The sequence below is a fragment of the Condylura cristata genome, unplaced genomic scaffold (genome assembly GCF_000260355.1).
Source record: "Condylura cristata isolate star-nosed mole 26May11 unplaced genomic scaffold, ConCri1.0 scaffold00018, whole genome shotgun sequence".
NCBI lineage: Eukaryota > Metazoa > Chordata > Mammalia > Eulipotyphla > Talpidae > Condylura > Condylura cristata.
The window spans coordinates 37,972,636-37,984,980 of NW_004567119.1; the positions used below are offsets into that span (position 1 = coordinate 37,972,636).

General features: G+C 53.4%; 1 protein-coding gene across 4 annotated transcripts in view; it reads left to right on the top strand.

Moving 5' to 3' along the window:
* Window positions 1–12,345, top strand: part of NAV1 (neuron navigator 1) — a 160,729-nt gene that overhangs the window by 66,326 nt on the left and 82,058 nt on the right. For all 4 annotated transcript variants that reach the window (XM_004685497.2, XM_012726826.1, XM_012726827.1 and 1 more), the window contains exon 4: window positions 9,289–9,391. In XM_004685497.2, coding sequence (XP_004685554.2) covers window positions 9,289–9,391 — 103 coding nt within the window. The remainder of the gene's footprint in view (window positions 1–9,288; window positions 9,392–12,345) is intronic.

Consider the following 12,345-nt stretch of genomic DNA (forward strand, 5'->3'; position numbering starts at 1 on the left):
AAAAATTGAAAAAAATATGCTAAATGAAAGAAACCAGTCATGAAGACCCCATATTTGTGATTGTATTTAATTTACATTCATGTTATAGAGATGGAAGGTAGATTGGTGTTTGCCAGGAATTAAGGCATGGGGAGAAAGGGTCATGCTGGCTAATGGGTATGGGGTTTCTTTGGTGGGGAGGTGACAAAAATATTTCGAAAATAGATAGTGGTGATGGTTGTACAACTTTGCAAATGTCAAGCTAAGAATCATGAATTGTACACTTTAAAAGAGCAAATATATATGGCATAAGTACTTTACCTCTATCCATTTGGCACACTGTTTCTTGAGTGAGACTTTTTGGCTTTACCATTGACTGCTGAATTGCCTTAGCAACTTACTTAACCTTGCTGGGCTTCAGATTTCTCAAATGTCAAATGGGGCAACTAACTGAACTACTTCAAAGGGTTGTCCTAGAAATTAGATGGTCTCGCACACATACAGCTCCTGGAGGAGTGCCTAGCACACAGCGCTAGGAGAGTCAGCCAATGCTAATAATACTACTGGTTTCACAACTAGAAATCCCCCAGGACCCCCTTCCAGGGCCCACACCTGGGCCCAGCTCCCCAGCCCCTCCCAGGCCCTCTCCCCTCCCCCATGCTTCCTGCAGATGGTTCTCTCTGCAGTGTAAATTGTTGCTATAACAACCATTCCCAGCTCCCAGCAGCATGACTTCATGGGAGCAGGGCATCATAGGAAGAGACTGGGCCTCACTGGGCATGGAAAGCATTTCTAGTAAACCTTGAGGTCACTGGGCAGGAGAGGCAGCACCTACCTGGGAACAGGCAGCACCACCTCCCCAGGCTGAGGCTGGCAGGCCATTTTCTGCAGGAGGTCTGCCCAGCAAGCTGAGCCCTGCCAAGTCTTTAAATAAGACAAGACTGGGCACTGAAGATGTTCCTCTCTGTGATCCATTAACTTAAATATTCAGAGGGAAATGGGGTGGGAAGTAGAGAGGCAGAGTTAACAACCCCTCTCCTGGTCCCAGAGCCCTCCCAGTGGACCACCCTTGACCCAACAAGGCATTTCTTGATGTGATAAACTGGTGCTGGAAACGGAAGAGTGGGTGTGGGTCCCCGCCCCTGGAGCTCTCTTACAAAGGCTTGTTCCTAGCCTGGCAAGCCAAGCTGTGCCCTCACAAGTAGGCTGACCCAGCCAGCTTAGTGGGGCAGCCCTTGGGCTTACTTCCTGCCCTTCCTCAGGGCAGAGAGGCTGCCACTCTCCCCCTGAAACCTGGGGAACCAGGTTGACCCAGTTGGTGGGTCCTCACCCACACACTTAGGAATGCAGGACATGACCCAAAACAGACACGCAGTGAAACAATAGCAGGATTTATTTGCACAGAGAGCGGAAAAGGGACCACAGAAAGAGAGGGTATTTACAGGCTGGCACATGGCCAGATGCCACTGTCCCCCCCCACCCGCCCCCGCTAGTGTCCTCTGAGCAGACACCAAGGCCCAAGCTGAAGCCGCAGGTGCAAGCTGGTGGCTTCTCCACAGACACCCCACTCACCAGCATTTTAATTGCCAAAGGCCCAGACGCTGCACCCTCTCCCCACCAACTCCTGCTCAGGGGGTAGAGACTAGAAAGTTCCACCTTCTACCATCAAGTTGGTTATGAGCTTTACCCATCGACATGGAGGTACCCTCCTCACTGTTCCTCTTACACCCCCAGAAAGAGCCACGGATCATCTGCCCCAAGAACACTGTAGGGGAGTGGAAGGAGGCCTCAGGGCATGAGGTCAGCCCCTCACTTGCTCCCCACAGGCAGTATGTCACCTGCAGGGCATTGACAGGCAGTGTAGTCTCTGAAAACCTGGCTGCAAATACGAACCCACAGGCCCCCCACGCCCTCCTCAGGCCCAAGGCCATTTGGCTTGTCTCCAGCAGCCAGGTGCTGCTGCTTTTCCCAGGAGCCACAGGGTCCTCAGAGTAGATGCTACAAACTCTTGACTGTTTTCCAAGGATGATGAGACAACCTCGGCACTGAGACCGGACAGCCAAGGATGCAACTTCTGCAGCACCTAGGTGGAGAAGAGTTGTGCTAACAGAATATAGAGGGAAAGAGACACTTTGGGGTGCTGCTCCCCAATATGAGAGATCCCTTCTTAACAGCAACGCAGCAGCCACAAGGCCCCCCACAGGCTGAGGGCCAGCAGCGCCCCCTGGTGGCCATCCCCAGCAGCAAGCCCTGGTAGGCGCTGGCCTGGGGCTGGTGGCAATCTGGGGGGGGTGGGGGAGGAGGGGTGCGTCTCTTACACCAAGTCTGGAAGTGAGGATTAGACCTCCCCGGTGGACACACAATGGATTTGTGCTCAGGGAGTAGACGTGGTCTGAAGGCCCCAAATACAACGCCCAGCAGCCTGGCACCAGGAGTCCAGCCGTTTTGCACTCTGTCCTTTTCTGGCGGACATGAAACCTCAGAGTGAGAGTCTATATCACAGCACTCAGACCTGGGAGCTGCAAAGGCGCAGTGCCGGTCCCCACCTGCAGCCCGCTGAGACCTACTTCTGGGAGTGCCACCCTGGCACCTGTGTTCTTTACACGCTCTGGGAGCAGGATGTTTATTCAGACTTCATCCAGCCACAAATCCACAAGACCAGACCACCAGAACTAAGCAGGGCCCTTAGGTTGTCCCCCCACCCCAACTTCTTTATTTTACAGATGAGGAAGGGCAGTCATTTACTGAAGGCCGCCTAGATCATTAGTGTGCGTCCTTCAGGACAAAACAAGCTGGCGCCCTCTGCCTGGCCCCAAACTGCCTTCCTTCCCTGTGCCCATGCCCCACACTTCCTCTGCACCCAGTGGAGACTCACCAGGAGGGTCTCTAACCCACGCCTTTTCTCTCACTTGGAGTCAAGGTTGGGGTGGTCCAGAAAGACACCTACCTGGAAGCTGCAGATCTGGGGTGGGGTGGGGTGGGGGGGCATCATGTCCCCTTCTCGTCCAATTTTGCTTCCACCTCCTTGTTGCCCTTTCCTGGCCATGTGGCCAATATGTCATTTCTTTTCTAGGTATTTGTCCCCACACAGCAAACTGTTGGTGCCAGTTCAGTCCTTGCTCTAGTTGAGGGATTTTCCAGGGCAAAGATGAAAACCTGCAGGAGCTCCCCTGGGGAGCAGGAGCTCGCAACCACTAGAAGCAAGTGATTCACTGCGGGGTTCTGTGACAGCCACCTCTGGCAATATTGTGACTTACGGGGGCGAAGCCGGGGGCCAGGAGTGAAATGATAGGATTAGTAACAGAGTAAATAGTCCGCCCCCTGCACCCTCCATGCTTCTTGCATGGAGACCCACCCATCTTCCCAAGGCCCCTGGGGCCATCGGATGGTGAGGAAGGGTAAGGAGCGGGGAGATGGAGCTGCTGTAGGGAGGAGTAGCTGAGGGCAGGGAGCGTTGGACCCAGCAGACACTGCGGACTGAGCCTTGATTCTAGTGGGGAGCTCATTCAGTGCAAAGCTGCTGGCTGGGTGGACCCCTACTGCCATCCCCAGCCAGATGCTGAGCAGTGGCGAGAACCCAGCAGGGGCTGGGAGAACGAGGAATGCACTAAGTGGACCAGCAGAGGAGCGGGTTGGACTTGAGCGGAGGAAAGGGAGAAAAACCGTCCCGACTCCCAAACATGCTTGCTTGACTCGAAGCCGAGCCCAGCGCTCCTCCGCAACCCGGCTGGTGATGTGCACAGACCCCAAGGGCCTGAGTATTACTGGGAGAAAGCGGCCTGGGGGCGAGTTGTTAGATGTTTGTGTTGAAATGGCTTTTATTATAGTGGTATTTGACCTGGGTGTACTGAGCTCAAACTGTTCCAAATGTTAGAACTTCCCGTGGGCGTGGACCCTGCCCTTGGGATTTAGCAGTCAGGAGAGATTTTGAGAGTTGTTGAGAATGTCTGCCTGTGTGTACAGACACATATGTGTTTGTGTCTTTGTGTGTGTGTGTGTCTTAGTGTGTGTGTGTGTCTTAGTGTGTGTGTGCATGTCTGTGTCCATGGGCACCACGCTCTTCTGGCTCATTTAGTCCAGTCCGGCTTTCCAAGTGGACCTAGTCTCAGGCTGCCCCACAGGGTTGCCTGGCTTCTGACCCCTCTGGTGCTACAGCTCACTGTGTCTCCACCCTGACCTGCAATAGACCAGTAGACGGTGTCCTGGGGCTGGTAGCCCTGCCCTGCCCTGCCCTGCCACTCCAGGGGTCACTGGGCAAGCCTGTCCCCTCTTTGCCCGAGTGTTCTGCTGATTCCCCGACCTAGAAATGGACTCGCTCAAGGCTAGAAATGGACTCGCTCAAGGCCTGAAATGTCATGACTGGAAGATGTTCTTCCTCCTGACTCACTCACTCCCGCTGGGCAGCCCCCAGCCACTCGCAAGAGGGGGTCTAGAAGTCAGCTGCAAAGGCAGCCCTCGGTGTCCTTGCCCTGGCTCGGCTGCTAATGTGGGCTTCGAAACAGCGGTGGAAGTAATTAAGATTTCAACAGCAGTTATTGCAGTTTACTTAATTGCCAGCTAATAATTAAAATTGTACAGAACTTGGGGAAATGTGGCTGATGACTTGCAGCCCTCCTTCCTTCCCACACTTCCCGAAACCTGCCAGGATCATAACCCTCCACCAGAAGCTTCTGTCTGTGATGGCATCAGATGGCCAGGGAAGGCCCAAAGCCCAGTGTGGCCCATGGCGGAGACCGGTCCCAAGTGAGCAGGACTGGAGCTCAAATGTTGGGGGGGAGGGGTGCGGGGCTGTCAGGCCTGAGGACTCAGGGACAGTTTGGGGTACTTGTCTCCCCCCAGGCACAGTGAGGTGCCAGAGGAGAATGGAGTTCACCTGCAAATGAAGAGCCAGGGAGCCAGCACCAGCCCCACCTGAGGGGGCACCTATGGCTCAGCCACCCCTTTGTGCCTTCGGACCAATAGTGCTGCCACTTCCAGAGCACCTGCTGTGCGCCCAGCACTTTATATGTACTAGCTCTTTAAAAAAAAAAAAAATATATATATATATATATATGCATACAGAACTGGGGTACAGGCCAGAGGCACAGGGGCTGTGAGAGGATTCACCAGAGACAGAGTGGGGAGCAGAACAGGCAGATCGATGGAAATACACTGCTGAGGGGAGCAGCAGGTGGGACAGGAGAGGTCTGCCGTGCCATGTGGGTCAGCTCCAGGTATCCAACTTGCACCGTAGTGGCTGCGGCTAGCTTGCAGTGCTGCGCTTTAACACTGCACCACCAGGGAGAGCCATGAACTAGCTCTTTAATCCTCACGTGGGGGGTGGGGGGAGGGGGATGCTATTCTCCACATTTTATAGAAGAGACATCTGCAACAGGGCGAGGTGGCTTATTCAAGGTCAAACCAGTCGGAAAAGACAGTGCCAGGATCTGAACTCAGGTCTTCGCAGCTCTAAGGACTGTGTTCTTGCTACTACACCACACTGTCAGCTCCTGCCCCGCATCTCAGTCCCTTGGGCACTAAGTCTCCTACTTCTAAGGGGACCCATTCTTGTGGATAAACGGAGCCTTGGCCACCACCCACCAGTTCACCCCGGCCATCCCTCCTCCAGGGAATGACAAACTATCCCTCCGCTTTGATTTAGTCCTTTTCCTCCTTCACCTGCCATGGAGAAGTGGCCACCTAAGTCTCTGTGTGCACGTGTGTGCAGGGTTGCAGAACTGTGTCTACATGAGTGAGTTTGTGGGTTTCCACAGCCTCCTGGCTGGGCCACACGGCTGCGTGCAGCCGGAGCATGCATGCTTCTCAAGGCTGTGTGTTATAGTGGAAGCAACGGGGACTTGGGACTCACACCAGCATGGAGAGTGCCTCGTGCACCTGGCACACATTCAGCAAATGGGCATCATGTGCATTGGTGTGTGCGCACCTATGGGCCAGGGTGAATGATCTCCTCATCCTTGGGGTGCTCTCTGTGGTCTTGCGTACGATCTGAAAGAACCACCACCCTATCCTGCAGTGTCACAGTGCATGCCGGGAAGATGCTGTTGTCTGTGGCTAGTGTGAGTTGCCGTGGTGATGGCTGCATTAGGAGACTCTTGCTCTTTTCTGAGTCTAAACTGCACGTATCCTCCAGATTGCTCCATTTGCAGGAAAAGGAGCGGCAGCCTAGGAGGACCATGTGAATGTCAAATCACCTTCTAGTCTGGGCAAAGTGTGTAAGCTTCTTGAATTCTGGGGACTTCCCCTTTGCATGCATGTCAGTCCTCTCATCCTGGGGCTTCAGCTGCACCCCAAGAATGTGTGCATCACTGATGACTGTGGAACAGAGACAGACTTGTCCACAGTCTTTTGAAGGTGGCATGCTCAAGATGACCACCAGAGGACACTGCTGGGGCACTGAGGGAGATGTTGGGTACTGGCTCTAAGGATTTGTCCAGGCCTAGGAGCAGAGGGCAGATTCTGGTCCCCCAGCAAGTAAGCTCTGTCCCACTTCCCTTTGGGGGGTAGGCTGCCAGTGGTTGATGTTCATCTCACCCCACCCACCCGCTAGTCACCCCCACCCTGCAGATATCTAGACGCCCACCTCACCAGTGACTGGTTTGGATTGACTCACTTCCAAGGACTTTGTGACTAATTCTTGGCAAGTTTAGGAGACTTTGAGGTGTTTACATCAATTCTGGTATGTGGAAATGAGGTAGGGGGCTCGGGTCAGGGTCTGTGGGGGAAAGAGGGTACTGTGATCAACACACTGAGAAATGGGAAAGTGTCTTTTTCTGTCACTGCTGGAGCATTAAGATCTAAGTTCCCAGAGCCCACCTCTGCACCCCTGAATACTTAGAGAGCAGAGTGACCATGTGATGCTGGCCTCTATGAGTCAAATAATTTTCCCTTCTAAAAAAACATCTCCCGGGCCCTTCCTGGTGGCGCAGTGGGTTAAAGCACAGCAATAAAAAGCTAAAGCCACTTCAGCATGAGTTCGATCCCTGCCCTAGCGGTGACCCACTTGGCACAGCAGACCTTTCCTGACCCGCCCACTGCTCCCCTCAGCAGGGTACTTTGTCAGTCGGCCTGTTCTGCTCCCCACTCTGTCTCTGGTGAATCCTCTCACCACTCCTGCACCTCTGGCCTATACCCCAACTCTGTGCCTAAATAAATAAATCTTAAAAAAAAAAAAAAAAGAACATCTCCCTAGTAGGACACGCATGTATGCTTTCTTTTTTCAATGTATTTTAAACATTAAGGTGGCATGCATGCTTTCTTGAAACGTTCGTTGAGTACCTGCTGTGTGCCACCACTGTGCTTGATGCTAGCGGTACAGAGATGCCTTGTGATATATGAGAAAAAACAGGAGTTTCTTTCTAGGCTCAATCCTGCTGTGCACTGCATGTTAGGTGTGTGACCTGGGGCAATTTGCTGCATCTGAGACTTAGTTTTCTCATCTGTAAAATGGGTCGATAGCACAAATTTCTCATAATGTAAGGATTCAACTAGATGATGCCTGCAAAGGGTTGGCACACACAGAATCTCTGGGTGACTCTCGGTAACCTTCTTCTTGGGACCACACAGCCCTGCAGTTGTGCCTGCCTTTCTCTCGTCTCTGCCAACCCTGGGCAAGCAGTGCCCTGGCCCCGAAACCCACATCTTGGCACTGTGCTCCCCGTCCTTGCATAGGCATTTTAGAACCAAGCTTTAACAATATATATTTACACTTGCTGACCCTGTCTGAGTTCACCGCCAAGCCATGAGCAGCTCCTAAGGTGACACTTGCCAGGATAAATAGGTATTAGCAGCCACAGAAGTGACGCCAGGGCTGGGAAAAGAGCTCAGGCCTGGCACTGAGGCTGCCATTCGTCCCTTCTTGGATCCATCATGCTGACCACAGAGAGTCCCTCCTCACCACCTCCAGCCTCCTCCTGGCTCTCCCACCGAGGGGAAGGGGCAGTGCTTGGGCCTGGGTGTGGCACCAGTTCTCAGTAAAGGTGCTTTAAATGTTCTAGAAAGGGTGGCGCTGCCTGGCTCCCTACCTGCCCTACCCAGACTCCAGCGGCCTGATCTGCGCCTAGCCTTAGGGAAAAGGACTCAGAAACATTTTTGGTTCTGGGGTTGAGAGAACCTCTTTGCCCTGCTGAGCTGGGGTGGGGGGGGGTAAGGGGAGCGCCAGGTAGTTTGACTTCTAGTGCTGGAGGCAGAAGATTTGGGGATGGAGAGAACGGGCTGTAGCCTTGTGGGTTGGAATCTTCAGGCTCTGCATTAGCGTCGCCTTTCTGTGCCTCCCTGACTCTCTCCCATAGATTGTCCTCCCATAGATTGTGGGGGGAGTTGATGCCATTCAGGGCTTTTGATCCCAAAGTCAAGGCCAGGTCTTCAGGGCCTATGGTGCCACCTGGCACAAAGTACATTTGATAAAGTTTTATTGGCTGGATTGATGGAAGGAGAAAGTTCTCAGAACTTCATGATTTCAGCTCAAATACCCCTCGGGGGCCTTTTGGATGCTATTTTCACTCCAGAAAGGCTATGGGATAAATTTATTTGCTATTGTAGATTCTCATCCTATTAAACTACTTAGACACCAAGGTCAGATAAAATGTCTGACTGTTTATAGGATTCTAGTTGCACTTGGGACCGTGTCCCTCAGCTAGGGTTTGAATTGCTCAGGGCTCAGTCTGTGCTCCAGAAAATGCCTGCTCATCTTTTGGAGACTATCTGAGCTATATCTCCTGAACCCCACAGTCCAGATACTCCCCAACTCCAGATGTTTCCCAGTCAGGACTATGGAAGTGGGGCACACCCTGGCTTGTAGCGGCTCCCCAGAGCCAGTCACTAGCATCTCCTCCTCCTAAGCCCACGGTCATTGCATTCAGGTGGGCAGCTTCAAAGCAGCCATGGCAGGGGCATTCACATCACTGAAATTGGCACACTATATTGGGGTGGCCCTCTCCCAAGAGCCAGTTGTTAAACAATTCCCAGCATATTGCTGGAAATGAAGCTTTAGGCAGAAGAGTTTCCAGCTATTCCCAACCATGGAAAACTCTGTGAGAAGCAAGGCATCCCCATGGTGAAGCCAGGGAATAGGGATGTCCTCAGAGGGCCTGGGAGAACAGCAGAGCACTGAAGGCCCACGCTGTAGCGACCTTTCAGGTTTGAGACTCCAGAGAGGGTGTCCAGGGCCTTTAGAAGAGCCTGAGAGGCAGGTGACCGGCGTGTCCTTGGGACCAATCTCCTGGAGGTGTGGACCAACTCTTCTTCCCCAACCCCCTGAGTCTCAGCAATAAGTTCTCTTCACTCACCCAACCTTCCGTTTCTCCTTCTCAGACCCGGAGTCCCAGAGAAAGAGGACAGTGCAGAATGTTCTGGATCTTCGACAGAACCTGGAAGAGACCATGTCCAGCCTTCGAGGATCACAGGTGACTCACAGGTGAGTGGGAGTGGCCCCTCTCTGTCCCATTCTGGAGGCCGGGCCCTCCTGATCTCTGCCTGGTCAGCTGGTAGACCCGCTGCATGCAGAGAGCAGAAGCCACGTGCCACTGGGGTTGGGAGGGCCATGTCCGAAAAAGAGCCTGGCTTTGACAGCTATCTGCTTGGGTGTGGGCATTGGGTTCCATTTAAGTGAGTGAGTTTGAATATCACTGGAGTGGGGGATGGGAAGCCGTGGGATGTCCTATGCTTCTTAGGGGTCAGCTTCATTTGTCAAGGGCTTTGCTGAGTGAGCGCCTCTTCTGTTTTGAAGTCCCCCTCATTCTGGGATTCCAGGATAAGTGCCCTTTCCAACACCCAGGATCCTCACACTTCTGCGAGTTACGTTCCCTCTCACCTCTTGAGGCCTCACAAGGAGACCTGAGAGCTCAGCAGGGCCTTCACTGTGTTGCCCAGATCCACCATATAGGGGCACCCCACCCTTTGCAGAGACCTCGTAGCCTCCAGCTGCGTGGGGCACAGCCCCCATCACGGCACCTCTCCCGAGTGGTGTCCTGGCCACAGGCTCTGCTCTGACTCAGAGTTTCCCCACTGGCTCCTTGGGTTGCCCAGATGAGCTCATGCTGTCAGTTCCAGGGGGGACAGAGGGCCAGGCTCCGCTGGGGGGTAGAGCAAGAGGGAACAGCTAGCCAGGATTGGGAAATCTCGGGCGTGTGGAGCCTCAGGCTGAGAGGAGGGTAGTCAGCCTCTCCCACTGGACGGGAAATGGGCCCCTCCCCACCTCCCAGGGCAGGAAAGTGAGAGCGAACTTGAGACACAGGGCTATGGGAGCAGCAGCCTTCTCACTCACATAGGTGGCCAGGGGTGCCAGACTGGACTTCCATGTCTCCCGAGCTGGAGAACTCACTCCCTTTTGGTCGTCCCAGGGGTGCTGTGCATGAGGGCTGCGGACAGGCTCTCCCGGCTCCAGGGCCCCTCCTGCCAGGCCTCCCCTCTCCTCTCCCAGCTCCAGCCCGTCCTCTACATTGGACAGGAAGTTCTGTGCTCCCTGGGACTTGGCCCCCTGATTTTAGTCTCCAAGCCCTGAGCAGGAAGCCACATTGTTGGGGTCTGGTTTACTTGACTCATTATCCAGGGACCCAAAGGGTGAAATCTGTACATCTTCCCTCCCAGCTCCACGGAAGTTGCTGGAACAGCACTCAGCACCCAATCACCTGCTAGCCCCAGGCCAAAGAAGGCAGAAAGTGCCAGAAGGTCACACCCTAGGTGACTCATCCACCAGGGAAGAGCGGAAGCAGTAGCCCAGCCTCCTGGTGCCCCTGACCCAAGCGGCCAGAGCCCCCTTCCTGAATTAAACAGACACTGTGACCCCCAACAATGCTATTTACTTTCTGCTTGATGTGGGGAAGCCCTGACCTCTGGCTTCTGTCCTGTGCTTAAAGCCTTGTGTGTCGTGTTGAGTAGCGTTAGGGGTGGAGAACCTCAGGCCTCTGGCTTCTGTCTCCCTCTATGGGAAAGGAACCAAGAGCCCCAAAGAGAACTTTTCTGTTTACTGTGGCCCCAGAGCTACTTCCTCTCTTTGCCTTTGGTTTATGTTACTCCTGTTCCACAATTTGAGAGCCAAAACAACTCCCTGACTTTTTATGGCTCTTTTAGTTTTTAAAGTGTTTCCCATCAATCAGCCGATCCCACAGCCCTGGGAGTAGATAGGATAAATACCCCTGCCCCCAGAGTATAGAGAAGAAACAGTTGAGGCTGGGTCAGCGATGAGCACTCAGGCCAGTTAGCTGCATCCAGCAAGTTTAGTGCCTGTGCCAATTGTGTGCCAGGCACAGTGCTGGGCACCGATGCTGTGTTATCCTGGTGGTACACTGAGGGCTTCCAGGTTATTTTCACCCTGGAACTTAATGCTTAAGTCTAGATCCAGGTCCTTCTCAGGAATTTTTATTCCTGTCCTACGTCTATTTCTCCTGGCTTGTTTCCCCACCAAGGAGAACCTGGGTCAGAGGGCTGGGACTAGAGAGGAAATGAAACTCTGTCCTCCCTCTGCGCCAGGCCCACTGCTTTCCCCACTCCAAAAATGCCCTCCTGGGAGAGAGGCAGGATTGAAGGGTTGAACATAGGACCAGAAGCCAAGAACTGAAGCTCTGAGTAGACCCCTCCCCTGCCAACTTAGGGATGTGTTTCAGGGGGAAAAGGAGCAATTAAATAGCACAGGAGAGCCCTTCCTGGTGGCGTAACGGGTTAAAGCACAGCACTATGAAGCTTTCACAGCCACTGCAGCAGGCGTTCGATCCCTGCCACCAGGGTGACCTACAGGGCGCAGCAGACCTCTCCTGTCTTGCCGACTTCTCCCTTCAGCAGTGTATTTCAGTAGATCTGCCTCTTCTGCTCCCCACTCTGTCTCTGGGGAATCCCCTCACCCCCCTCCCTCCCCCGCATCTCTGGCCTGTACTCCAGTCCTGTGTGTATAAATAAATAAATCTTTTTTAAAAAAAAAAGAAAGGAAGGAAGGAATAGTGCTAAACAAGAGGCAGACCAGGAGTAGGAACGAGGGATCTGGGTACTGAGCGCAGCCCACACACCACACTCATTTTATTAGTCGTGTCCTGGAGTTCTCCATTGTTCTGCCACCCTGGCCATCACTGTCCTCTTCTGTTCCCCATCCCATTGTCTCATTGCCATAGGCAACCTGTTTTGATTAAGCACATACTGCATTAGGCCCTGAACTGAGTCTTTGGTGAGAGAACTCCCCTGCCCTTCAACTCAGCACCTCTGTCACGGGTTTGCTCCTGTAAATTTGCAACAACTGCTAAGTCAGGCCCTGTGCAAATGGTGATCAAGGAGGAGTCTGCAGAGAACTTCCATTCTCTCTGAGGTCCGCAGTCATTAGAAACTGCAATTAGAAAGTGCAGGACAAAATGCACCAGGTCATGAAAGAGAGCCCCAAGGGGA